Source organism: Lycorma delicatula, chromosome 11, assembly GCF_047948215.1.
Source record: "Lycorma delicatula isolate Av1 chromosome 11, ASM4794821v1, whole genome shotgun sequence".
In the NCBI taxonomy this organism is placed as follows: Eukaryota; Metazoa; Arthropoda; class Insecta; order Hemiptera; family Fulgoridae; genus Lycorma; species Lycorma delicatula.
This window is the reverse complement of record NC_134465.1, coordinates 82,289,505-82,303,962: the sequence shown is the minus strand read 5'-3', so window position 1 is coordinate 82,303,962 and position 14,458 is coordinate 82,289,505. Positions and strand designations below refer to the sequence as shown.

At 35.7% G+C, this 14,458-nt stretch overlaps 1 protein-coding gene across 1 annotated transcript in view; it reads right to left on the bottom strand.

Annotated features, from left to right (window-relative positions):
* The window catches only part of LOC142331983 (stalled ribosome sensor GCN1-like), a 208,614-nt gene that overhangs the window by 77,723 nt on the left and 116,433 nt on the right, over nt 1–14,458 (bottom strand). Inside the window, exons 20-22 of the mRNA XM_075378033.1 lie at nt 13,529–13,641; nt 7,638–7,848; nt 1,510–1,743 (exon numbers count right to left, since the gene is read on the bottom strand). Coding sequence (XP_075234148.1) covers nt 1,510–1,743; nt 7,638–7,848; nt 13,529–13,641 — 558 coding nt within the window. The remainder of the gene's footprint in view (nt 1–1,509; nt 1,744–7,637; nt 7,849–13,528; nt 13,642–14,458) is intronic.

Genomic DNA, 14,458 nt, shown 5'->3' with positions numbered 1-14,458 from the left:
GAAGGGGACGCCCATTGCTGCTTCCAAACAATTAGTGCCCCGTTCTGGCGTATTCCTGCTAGCCTATGAAACGTTACCACCGAAAGGACTTCAGTGGACGGTCTGAAGGGGAATTACGTCAGGAGGTCAGGTTTTAAAAGCCTAGCCTCCCGCAGTCGGACCCAAAAATGGGTTCAAGAACGCTGGTACAAACGAATATGGAATGCTAATAAATTCGTCAATAAAATATAAAACATTAAAACGTAGACCCATCATTAAAAATAAACCCTTAAACATGCCCGATTATAGAACCATACAGCAGCGAGGGACACTGTCCAGGCTCTGCGATTCAAAGGGAGAATTTGTGAAACTCCCACTCCTACCACCTTTGCATTCCATTCCATTCCTACAATGCAATCATTGACAAAGTAAGTAATTTTAAAGTAACACGTTTTACAAACACAAATTAAACATTTTATAATTAATAGGTAAAAATGACCGCTATTTTTTCCTCTTTGTCTTTAAGACATTTAAAAACCACTATAATAAACAATAAACTAATGAAACCATAAACAAGTTTGGCACGTCGATCAATCACTATTGTACGATGGTCTTTTTTAAAGGTCCGATCGGTCGTGAAATAAAAACCCGCGCAAAAATCGGATGAACCTTCACGCATATGTGTTGAGCAGCGTCTCTAGTATGGCCTTCAATCACGCCGCGTCACTTTGTTTACAACAATAGCATCTATCGCCAAGTGTGAAGTGCGTGCGTTAATTCGATTTCTTCAGCCTGAGGGGTGTAATGCGGCAGAAATTCATCGATGAATGTGTACAGTGAAACTTCAATGAGCGATAGCAAAGTGCTACAATGGTGCAGGAACTTTAAAGCAGGCGGTCAGGGAAGGAAGTGAGTGTCAACCGATGATCTCATCGAGCGAGTGGATGAGACAATTCGAGAAAATCGTCGGTTCACAACTTCTGTATTGAGCGATTCATTTCCTGAAATTTCAAGGTCAGCGAGAGACTTAAGTACCACAAACTGTTTACGAGATGGGTTCCCAAGATGCTGTACGACCATCACAAAACAATGAGAATGGACGCCTCCGTAATATTTCTCTAGCGCTACCACAATGAAGGAGAAGATTTTTTGAACAAAATTGTCATACGGGAAGAGACATGGGTCCATTTTGAAACTGAAGAAACAAAACAACAATCCAAACAGTGGATGCATTCTCATGAAAACACAGTTGGCTCCGTTCTATGACGAGGGTATTGGAAAGTTGGTACCACGCTACGATACCATAGATGCCACGATCGAAGTAGTAACTATGTAGAGAAATAGCGTAACTATGTAAGTACTTGTTACAAATAAAAATTTTTTATTCATTGTGGTAGGAAAAAGTTAATAAAATACAAAATGATTATCAGATGAATTATTTAGTTGTATCGAAAGGATTTTACAAAATTAAATGAACATTCCTATAGTATTATTAATATGCGTGTAATTTAAATCGTAATAATAAAATACCTTTCCATGTAGATCAACAGCAGCAAGAGCAGCGGCCAACATGTTCTTACGCACTTCAGCATTACGATCTCCAAGACCGACAGGAACAAAGAAAGTAGTCAAATCAGACACGGATTGTGGAGTCAACAGGGGTGCGAGTTCTTTCAAAGCTAAAGCGACACCGCTACGAGGCTCCCATGTATCAGCCGGTTGTTCGACTACACGACCTAAACTATCTAATCGTGGGGGCACCATCTGTAAAATAAGATATTTATTAATCGTTGAATACATTATTAGTCGGTCGCTTTTTGATGTGTATTAAAATGATGAATATTAGCGTAAAATACACTAAATTTTAACTAATCAAAAATTAAAATGTATAAAATAATAAAAGTAAAATGTTAATTTACCGCTGTAAACAAAAACATTAAGCATATTTATACAACTAAACAATAGAAATTTATCACCAGAAGACCTCTTAATGCATTGTGGTAGATTTTAGAGCGAGGTTGGACTGTATTTTCATAGGTGATGAATTGAAACGCCTTGTTGCTTGTTGAATTGTTATTTAATTTCTTGTTGTCTTGACATTTCGATAACATATAATTGAACTTAATAAAGCGTATAACATATAATTAACATAAGACTTAATAACTTTTTTTTTGGTCATCAGTCATTTGACTGGTTTGATGCAGCTCTCCAAGATTCCCTATTCATTTCAGTATACCCTCTACATCCTACATCCCTAACAATTTGTTTTACATATTCCATATGTGGCCTGCCTACACAATTTTTCCCTTCTACCTGTCCTTCCAATATTAAAGCGACTATTCCAGGATGCCTTAATATGTTGACTTCTCTTCTTTTAACTATATTTTTCAAAATGCTTCTTTCTTCATCTATTTGCCGCAACACCTCTTAATTTGTCACTTTATCCATCCGTCTGATTTTTAACATTCTCTTGTAGCACTACATTTCGAAAGCTTCTAATCTTTTCTTCTCAGATATACTCCGATCGTCCAAGTTTCACTTCCATATAAAGCGACACTCCAAACGTATACTTTCAAAAATCTTTTCCTGACTTTTAAATTCATTTTTGATGTAAACAAATTATATTTCTTACTGAAGGCTCGTTTAGCTTGTGCTATTCGGCATTTTATATCGCTCCTGCTTAGTCCATCTTTAGTAATTCTACTTCCCAAATAACAAAATTCTTCTACCTCCATAATCTTTTCTCCTCCTATTTTCACATTCAGTGGTCCATCTTTGTTATTTCTACTACATTTCATTACTTTTGTTTTGTTCTTGTTTATTTTCACGCGATAGTTCTTGCGTAGGACTTCATCTATGCCGTTCATTGTTTCTTCTAAATCCTTTCTACTCTCAGCAAGAATTACTATATTATCAGCAAATCGTAGCATCTTTATCTTTTCACCTTGTACTGAAGGGTCGTCAGCAAAATATTGTTCTAAGAATGAAAACTCGTTCTATGGTAAAAGACATTCTGTTTGTAACACGACCGGAAACGGCACAAAAGTTTACAGAGCTCAACGAGATTCAACTCACACTGCCGTATCTATACCGGTTGAGTGGTGCTACAAACTTCGTGTCACAAAACAAAATTTCCCTTTCTTAGAAAAAAATTACCAGACATTAACAATTCAGTAACAGGACTAAAAAAATCACCCCCTTGTACAAAATAGAAAGATTTTGAAAATGTCACCTTCAAAAATGTAAAAACGGCGGTCATCTTAATTTTTTAATCTTAAATATCTTTGTAATTATTATTTGTATGATAATTTACTTTCACAAAATTTATTTAACATTTTCTTTTGAACAAAATGACACCTTCATTTGTAAAAATTCGTTCACAAACGATCTGAGTTATTGCAGACAATTAACCCAACCCACCGGGTTAGTCTAGTGGTGAACGCGTCTTCCTGAATCAGCTGATTTGGAAGTCGAGAGTTTTAGTGTTAAAACTTAGTAAAGCCAGCTATTTTTACACGGATTTGAATACTAGATCGTGGATACAGATGTTCTTTGGCGGTTGTTGGGGTTTAATTAACGACACATCTCAGTAATGGTCGAACTGAGAATGTACAAGACTACATTTCATTTACATTCATACATATCATCCTCTGAAGTAATACCTGAACGGTAATTCCCGGAGGCTAAACAGAAAAAAGAAAAGATAACTAACCCGGCAGCGTGCTTGTGCACTGTGACTCAAGGTGATAATTTTTATTATATTTAGTAGAAGAAATAAAAAACAGGCGAAACATTATCAGCTTACTTTATAGTGAGCAAGCGTACTGCCATGTTAATTGTCTGCAATAGCTTGATTGTTTATCAATGAATTTTTACGAATGAGGTTCAAAATAATATGCTTAATAAATTTTATCGTTAGTATAAATTGTAATCAAGCAAATAAATGACCAGATATTGAAAAATTTTTTAAATTAAGACGGCCACCGTTTTCAAAATTTTTCATTTTTTACAACACGACACCGGTCTTAAATCTGTCAAATTTAATTAAAAGTAGATTTAGCGGTTCCTGAAAAATACATTTTTTTATTGAAAATCACAGAACGACATCCAGAATGAAAACAAAGAAAAACAGAATTTACGTCGATATGAATGTTTTACCTTATTTTTTTTCTTTTATGAGCGAAAAACGCCTTGCAGGCGATGATATTGCCCGGAATTTTATTAATAAAAGAGTAAAATAACTCCAAAATAATAAAGCTTATAAGGTGTAAAACTAATATTAATCACATAACAAAAATTTTATTAAAACAAGTCAAGAAGGCAAAAAAAAATTCGAAACTAATACCACAGACGAAGTTGTTAAAAATAAAAAGTTAAAATAATCCAATAAAGAAACTATATAAAACTTACCTATTTCCGATAGGTTGTGCAAAACATTCCCTCCCTTGATAGTAAACTTAAATACACAGAACCAAAAAAAAACAAAATTGAAAGTAAAGGTTAAAAATTATTAAAAAAACTTCTTCTAACATAAAAATACAAGGTGATTCAAAGAAACGGGAAGTTTTGAAAGTTGTGTTGGTAGCCATCGGCGATTGGTATCACTTGATAAGTGGCACCAGCCTCTCTAACCTAAACTGCCATTTAGTTGTAATGGATCCTTGGAGTGGTGCGCAACGTGTATTTGCTATCAAAGCGTTTTACAAAAACAATGAAAGTGCGATGGGAGCGCGTAGAGAATTTCGCCGTCATTTTAATCTGGGATGGCACGACCGTGTTCCATAAGCACATGCAAATTAAAATGTAGATATCTAATTTTGAGTAAACTAGTTCGGCAATGAAAAAGAAACCTCCAGGCTGTGAGCGAACCGTCCGTACACCACAGAATGTTCAAGCTTTACAAGATGTTGTCACCCATCAGTCAATCCGTCGTCTCTCAGCATCTTTACAACTGCATGTGTTCAAAGAATGTTAGTGAAGGACTTGCAATACCATCCGTACAAGTTGCAGATCGTCCAGAAACTGAAACCGAAAGATGCAATTGTACGAGCACAATTCTGTAATGTAATGCTTCAGAAGATAAATGATAATGAAGAGTTTGTTCACAAACTGTGGATGTCAGACGAAGCGCATTTCCACCTCAGTGGATTTGTTAACGAGCAAAATTTCAGATACTGGGCACAAGAAAATCCTACGCAGCTACACCAGCATCTATTGCACAGCTAGAAAGTGAACGTGTGGTGTGCTATATCATCTTACAGGTGTTAACAGTGTTAATAGGCCCTTATTTTTTTGAGGATGACAACGGTCTTGCGATTACAGTGAGATCGGGTCGTTACGTAGCCGTGTTTGAAACCTTTGTTGTGGAACAACAAAAAAGATTTCCACCGATTCTTAACACAGCCTGGTTTCAACAAGACGGAGCAAAGTCACATACTGCACGAATATCGATGGCAGCTGTATGCAGATTGTTTGGACAACGTGTCATTTCACAAAATGGTGACATTAGATGGCCTCCCAGATCGCCTGATCTTGAAGCTTGCAATTACTTTTGGTGGGGGTCGCCTTAAAAGCAAAGTGTTCCACGGTAGACTTGCTACAACGGAAGAACTGAAGACAAAGATCCGAGAAGGAATTGCGGAAATTCCAGTTGAGATGTTACGTCAAACCATGAACAATTTAACGAAGAGACTTCGTTGAGTGTTTACGTATAAGAGGAGGTCACCTGAAAGATGTCATCTTTAAAAAATAAACTAAAATGTATGATGTATCCTAAAATGGCAACATTTGTACAATTACATGAAATAAAGTTCATTTTCTAAAAAAAATTTTTCATTAACGATATTTAATTTTTTTAATTTCTTGTTTCTTTGAATCATCCTGTATATATAATATTAAATTTTTTGCAGTAACCTGGTACTAGCAAAAAGAGAAACATCTGGTCCAAAATTTTGTTACTATTATACATGATATCACAGACGTTTCTAGGTAGGTTAAACTCACGACGCAATGCCGCATAACATATGCAGTCCACGAGAATGTGGTGCACAGTCATGCGGCAGTTGCATCGTGAGCATAGAAGTGGGTCTTCTCCTGACATTAGGTATTCGTGTGTGATCCTCGTATGTCCTAACCGTAACCAGCAGAGGACCGCTTCCTCACGACGAGATTATCTGCAAGAGGAGCCCCAATAACAACACTGAATCTTTAATCCGTCGAAGTTTATTATCGACGGTAGTCGCCCAGTTGCTTTGCCACCTTGCTCTCAGTGATTGTTTTATACGATTGATAAAATCAAAGGTAGTAACTCGGGTGGTGAAAGGAGGTTTTCCTTATTTTGGTGTCCTAAAAATCGACTAATAATTACATCCTAGAACACCCTGTATGGCTTCGAAATAAGAGCTTCATATAAATTCCTCTCTCCACTTACGTATATAATTCTTACTGCTGTAAAAACAGTACTGCAGAGTTAGTTGTATTATTGCATAGTCTTGGCTTCTCGTACTGTGTTGGCGCTTGCGGGGCCTTCTCCTGTAGGACTTCTGGGTGGCTAGGGCACCGCCCAGGCAGTAAACTGGCCAGAGGTAGGCGCTTTGGCATCGGCCTCGGGGTCAGAGTAGTATTAATGGAGGTTGTGTTCGGGGGGTTCGCTCCCCGTGCACGATTATTAACTTTAGCATGGCGATTTGTCAAATTGGAGTGCACACCTAATGGGGGTGATTGGGTTAAATTGGTTGCGATCGACCAGGGTGTATTCCGAGAGGCCCTCCTAACCGGAGGTGAAGTGGGAGATTACAGGTTATACTCAGCTCCCGACAGATTAAACTTTAGGACCTCTGGGACTGTGCTCCAATCGCTTAAATTCATACGATCCGTTGCGGTTACTGAAATTAATTTGCTGATAGATATGCTGTCGTGGCGTACTTGATGCATTTGCGGCTTAGAATAATTTAGACTGATTGTGGTAGGCGCGGGGTCTTCTTCTCCGCGGTTTTCTTAGGCTTTTGCTTAGTTCTTGAGGGCAACATGGTAGCGTTAGGTGTCAGCTGTCTTCTTCGGAAGGCAGAACTCATACTATCTCTCGTGACGAATTACCGATGTAGATGTCCCTCGGGGGCATCTGCATCGGTGGCATCTCCCCGTGGCCGGGCTGTACACTGTGGAATGCGTTACAGTTTGAGGGAAAGACGATGTCCTCCGTTAATGCCACTGCTGGCAAGGAACGGAGGGGGTGGTGTAGCGACCGGACACGCTACAAGGCTGGGATCTTCTCCCCTCGTGGGGGGGGGGGGAGAATTGAGATGTATTATTGCAGACTTTTTACGACCGATTTCTTCTATCGTTAAAGTATGTGACAAAACCGCTTGCCGGTATAAGCGTGTATGTAAATTTACACTACGATGAAAAACAGAAACACTACAGGCAAGTAAAACAGAAACAGACGACTAGATCTGAGCCGTTTTCTACAAATTTCTGCAATAATTACAACTTCAGCTGGTTCAAACAGCAATTCTACGGCCACACAATATAATGAAAGGATTTCTTTAAATACCATGTAACAGATCTTGACACATCCTACATGACAAAAAAAAATACACAAAATAAAGAAATCATGAAAAAACATTAAGGCACACAATTATATATATATATATACTCACTGTAAGTTTTTCTTTATATATATTAAGAAGTAAAGTTAGCGTGATTTCAGTTAACTGTGGATTCGATTGTTTCAACAATTCAGCTAAGGCATGAGCACCTGCTATTTGAATATCATCGACAGGATGTACAATATCGCCAAGTAAATCTTCACAAAGACCTTCCAAATGACAATTTAACTTAGCCGATTCCCACACCTTGTTACCTAATTCCCTGTAGCACACAAAACGTATTTTAATATCAATGAAATAAAATTTAATTAATCAAAAACAAACATGTAAAAACAGACAACCGAATAAGTAGTGTTAAAATTCTAATCACATACCCTTACTTACAAGTTTTAAACTTAATTAAAACTGAAGAAAATACACAAGTTATAATAAGGTGTTATAAAAGGTGGCGAGTTAGTATATATAACAAATAACAGATTTCTGAGGAGAAATTCTTGAAATGGACTGAGGGATGGTAGTAATCTGAATATCCAGAAACCTCTCATCAGAAAAGAATTATTCAAAGATAGAGATGAATTACGAATGATGGAAAAATACACAGTTATCATAAAAGAATGGTTTAAATTAAAACAGAATTACTTACAGTTTATGTTTTTGATTTTTCAAATTTGTCGTCTCAAACATTTTTTTACATAATTAATAAATTTTAATACGTGCGCCCTTAGTCGCTCGACAAATGTCCAAACGATACTCGAACTTCTCTCCAAACATTTCTTTGTTAATGGTCATCATTGCTTCATTAATCTTGTTTTTTAAGCGGTTTAGGTCGCGAATATTTTGTGTATAAACAATGCTTTTGCTGTACCCCCACAAGAAAAAAATCGCAAGGTGTCAGGTCTGGAATCCTTGGAGGCAAAAGTATGGATCCTTGCCGGCCTATCCATCGATCTTCAAATTTTTCGTTCAAAGCGTCTGTAACCGAAGCATTAAAGTGCAGGGGAGCACCATCTTGTTGGAAATGAAGTCGATGAATGTTTTCGAGTTCATCCGGCTGAGGAAAGCAATAATCGGTTAACATATCAAGATACACGACTCCATTAATTGTTTTTTCAGCAAAGAACAAAGGTCCTATTACACGATTTTTCATTACACCACACCAAACATTAACTTTAGGCGAATCGCGTTGTTTCTCGATAATTGCGTGTGGGTTTTCAGAGCCCCATATTCGTGAATTGTGTCTGTTAACGCATCCATTCACGTGGAATGTAGCTTCGTCTGTAAAAATTATATCGTCTAAAAATGATTCGTTTTCAGTTATTCTGTCCGACATTTCAACAGCGAAATCGTTACTTTTACACCATCATCGTGTTTTAATTCCTACAGTATCTGGATTTTATAAGCGTGTAATTTCAGTTTTTTATGTAAAACTTTGTGAACTGTTGATTTTGGAATACCTAATTCGACGCTTCGACAGGGGATGGGACTTCCCAGGACTTCTAATTGCCGATCGTCTAATTAGTTTCGTCTCGCACACTTGGTCTGTCGGTTGATTTCTGTTTCTTAACTCCGGTTTCTTCTAATCGTTTGAACCGACGTGTTATGTTATTTTTGTGTGGCGAATCTCTTCCGAATTCACATCGAAACGCACGTTGAACTAAAATTACGGATTTTAATTCGGTCAACAATAAAACACACTTTGCTTTGTCTTTATCCGAGAACATAGTAACTCGCTAAACTCACCGCAACAACAACACAGGAACTGATGTTGTGGTTACAACTGCTGTTAAACAAACTTTTGGGTCGGAGGCTTTCAGGGATACCAATATAACATCTAGAAATTTCCCTACATTTCTTCCTATGAATTACTAAAACTGCACCATTCTTTTATGATAACCCTGTATAAAATCCATGATAGAAATCAAACTGGGATAAAATTTTATGTATCAACAGTTTCTCCAAAAGATCAATTCGCATGCTTTTCTTCCAGCAGGAAATGAAATTAAAAACTTATAACTTAACCATTTTTCATCCGTAATTTTATAAATTTTTACAAGTTTATCAGACATTCCTGAAAATGGAACAGTAACTTCTGAAAACCCTAGAACATATTAATTAATTATATCGGTTGGTAAGTGGAATATAATTTATAAATTTTTATATTACATAGTATCTTTCATAAGTTTAAGGACACCATAGAAAAACTGTATGACTTTACGTCAGTTTGTCTTTAAACTTATGAACTACATACAAATCTTATATGTCTGTGAGAAAAAGCTTTAAAAAATACATCTTTTGGTGAAAATTGCAAGCTTCTAAGTTAGATACTTCAAATTTTATCGAGTCATTTAAATGAGCTAAAATTAGCCGGTTTTTTTTATAAAGAAATTACTATTTCTCGTAAAATATGTAACCTAGGCTAATGAGTGTATCATTTTAAAGCTGTGTTTTAGAATTTTTCAATAAAGTAATGAAAATAATTCTAAAAAATTTATTTTTTGAGTTAAAAGAGCTTAAGTGATTTTAAAATTTTCATGAAATTTTTGTTTTTAAGAGAGTAATGTTCAAAAATGTACAAATCACTTTAAAGTATCAGGTACACCAATAATAATTAAAAATGTCAAGTTGGCACTATTATCAGCTGTATCCCACCAAAACGGTCATGAATTAGCATTTGTTTCTTCGAGGTTAGGTTGGTGAATAGTTTTTTTATTAACAACTGGTAAGAAAAGTGTTAGTGTAGAAGTAAAATGACAAGTAATCTGTCTCTGGAAAGCAAATAAAACATACAGAGACGTTGCTGAACGATTAAAAATATCAAAAACATGTGTACAGCAAGTCGTTAAAAAAAATCGTGATAGAGAAACTATCGTTGATCTTCCACTATCTGGTTGACCAAAAAAAACGTCAATGAGGCAAGACAGAGCAATTTTAAAGGTATCAAAACTAAATCGGTCTGCTAGTTTGCCTGATAAAGCGACAGAAGTAGCACAAAATCATGGAATTCAGGTTACTACTGCCACTCTTTCTAGACGTTTAAAAGAATCTGCAATGGAATCGCATTTCGCATTAGCAAACCCTCTTTTAAGCGCTGTCCACAAGTCAAAACGTCGTCAGTTTTGCAAGCGAACGAAGAACTGGTTGAAAAAAGCTTGGCAAAGGGTTGTTTTTTCTGATGAAAGTCAGATTCCAGTTGTATTCAAACAGAAAAATTAGGGTCGAGCGAACAAAAACTGAAAAGTTTCTACCGGCCTACATCGTTCCTGCTATGCAAGATGGAGACGCTGTATTGGTGTGGGGTTGTATAACTTCAGAGGGTGCTGGACAACCCACCGGGTTGGTCTAGTGGTTAACGCGTCTTCCCAAATCAGCTGATTTGGAAGTCGAGAGTTACAGCGTTCAAGTCCTAGTAAAGCCAGTTATTTTTACACGGATTTGAATACTAGATAGTGGATACCGGTGTTCTTTGGTGGTTGGGTTTCAATTAACCACACATCTAAGGAACGGTCGAACTGAGAATGTACAAGACTACACTTCATTTACACTCGCTCATACATATCATCGTCATTCATCCTCTGAAGAATTATCTAAACGGTAGTTACCGGAGTCTAAACAGGAAAAAGAAAGGAAAGAGGGCGCTGGACACCTTAGAATAATGGACGGGACAATAAACAGCATACAGTACATAAAAACAACAGAAGAATTCGTGCTTCCTAGTGTCCATAACCTGTCGGGTGAGAATTTCATCTTCCAGCAAGACAACGCACCTTGTTGTAAATCATGAGTTACCAAGGCACAGTTTGATGCAAATGATGTGTAACTTTTGGACTGGCCTGCTCGTAATCCTGACCATAAATCCGATTTATTCTTTTGGCACTGCAACTTGTTAAAAGAAAACCTAAAAAATAAGGCTCAGTTACGACATCGTTAAGTCTGTGGCAACAGATGACGAAAGAAAAATGTCTGGAATTGATTGAATCAATGCCCGATAGAGTAGCAGCATGCCTAAAATCGTATGGAGGTCATAAAAAATACTAAACATTTGAAAAATAACGTATTATATCTGTTATTTTTATTTTTAATTTTTACTTGTATAAGATAAAGATTTTGTCATGAATCACTGATTTTTCAGTTATTTTTAACTTCAACGAGCAATGCTAAATAAAATTATTCTAAAATATTTAATGAATTTGACATTAATGAATTCAATTTGATGTTAATATTAAATTTCTGAATACATATTGTTTACGTAGTATGAAATTCTATAAAAAGGTATATATTTAAGAAATCCATAAGCGGTCTGATTGGATAATTATCTTTGTTGATTTTAATAAGACCTGAAAAATTTGATGGTGATTGTTGTTAATATATACCTTTTATTTTCTATTAATTTGTTGCAATTAATAATGTTTTAATAAGTTTTGCTTTAATTTATTCGTTGGAATTATTTAATTTTTTGTAGTTATTTTTTTAACATTTATCTTAATGTACAAATAGCAGGAAAATTTACTGTGTAGACTTTTACTATCGCAGCATGATTCTTGAAAGGATTGATTTTAGAATCACACACACACACACACACACACACACACACACACACACACACACACAGAGAGAGAGAGAGAGTGAGAGAGAGAGAGAGAGAGAGAGAGAGAGAGAGAGAGAGAGAGAAAAAGAGAGTGAGAGTGAGAGAGAAAGAGAAAGAGAAAGAGAGTGAGAGTGAGAGAGAAAGAGAGTAAGAGAGAGAAAGAAAGACAGCGAGAGAGAGAAAGAAATAAAGAAAGAAAGAGAGAGAAAGAAAGAAAGGAAGACAGTGAGAAAGAATGAGAAAGAGAGGGGGAGGATGGGATAGAGAGTAGTATTTAAACAAACTGTGATGAAAAATATGTGTGTTGTCAACTTGTTTTCCATAGGTCTAAAATTATTGTACCTACTAGATACATCAGTTTTCTTTTTTTGTAACATTTTCTTCTAATTTTTCGTTGGTTTTGTTGTTAATAAAAGTCGACGTGTTTAAAATTTTATTTGTTTTCTGTTGCCATTATTTACATCAATCTTCTTATAATTAAATTCTCTACTATTTATGTTTAAAAAAATGTATGATTTATTGCCAATTTAACAACGTTATTGTACGTCAAACATAAAAAAATGTGTTTTTTGACCCTATTTTTGGCGTTTTACATGGGATATCTTAGAATCTAAGACACAGATACAGTTCTGGAACCTATTTTTTTTCGATTTCCCAGCTCAAAAACCATAAGAAACAATTGAAGTTTCCCCTTAATTAACCTTCCCAGAATTTAAGAAAGCCTTAATTTACCCGAAGGAACTGAAACTCGGGCGAAATCTTTCACCCTGTATAACTCGCTAACAAAGTGTGTTTTCGGACCTATGTTTATATTAACTTTTTTCTTATTTTTAGCCTGTAGAATGAGTTGTCAAAATATTGCCCTATCGTCCTGAATCACAGGAGATATATATATATAACAGTTTTGAATAGTGTCCTTGTTTTTTATAATGTTACTTTCTTTCTTTTTTTTTATTTGCTTCATTCATACGTAGGATTTCTTAAGTATACATTTTGACCATTATGATAAGTGTGAATAAGAATGTGCTCGTCCAGACTCGCATCAACCCGATCGATTAAACATAATCATAGTATACTGGTAAAGCACTAATCTTGTAATCAAATTGAATATAAAACTCTCTTATATGAATTTTTGAAGTAATAATTCAATTTTATGGAAGAGAACAGTAGAAAAAAAAAATATTTTTAAATGTAAACATAATACCTCCCCCTTCTCTAATCTAAATTAATTATTCCACAAGAACTGTTCTTTAAAAAAAAAATTAGAACATTACATTTTCAAATTTGATTAGACGCAACAGGAAAAAGTTTAAAAATAATGAATTATTTAAGATGAAACATACAATTAATTTCTTACCTGTTGTCTTCACAAATATCAAATTTTGCAACCCAAATTCGACGAGTAATTCTAAGGAATAATTCAGGATCTTCTTTTTTAGTCGGAAATGCAGTCACCATAACCGACAAACCCTAAAAATAAATAAAATTAATAAAAAGAACATTCTTTGAAACTGAATTGTACAGTTATAAAATAATTAACGTAATGAAATATGTTGAACAAATTATCCTAGATATTCAGGACGAATAACTGGAATATGGAAAACACATTAAGCAAATGATTGAGCACATGAAGGCTGTTAAATGGTAATAAGAGTGTTTACGCCATGCGTAAAGTTTCGTTATTTCCAATGAATTCAAAGCTAGGGTTGGGTCATGTTATTATCACAGGCTTGATATATTTATTACTATGTTTCGTTTGGGGCTTGTCTTATGTGTATATGTTTGTTTATATTTGAACGTTTTATTCGGGCCCTGGCGTCAACCAGACGGCGATTTCTGTCATTCTAGTGACCACGTGTTTTCATTTCTCGCAAATTTATTGCTGCTCTCATACACTCCCTTTTGCTTCGTTCCCATACTAACACTTAGACACATCTCTTGTTGTCAAAACACACACACACACACACACACACACACACACACACACACACACACACACACACACACTTCTGTCCATTGCTTTGTTTGCTTCCCCTACTTCTCACCACGCCAGTTTTTTCATTCTAGTCCTGACTTTCACGTTGTACGGTTCCGCAACGCAGATCCTTCCAGCCTTGGATGGATCAGCTAGCAATTGTTTCTCTTGTATAATGTTTAATTATTTTCATCGCATTCATACCCGCATAAACGTTGCGATATTTCTCTGTCGAAATATTCTATAGCTCTACTCGGCAGTGTCTCGTAATTTCATCGATCTCAATGTTTTCTTTTGCCTCGTTTCTTTGTT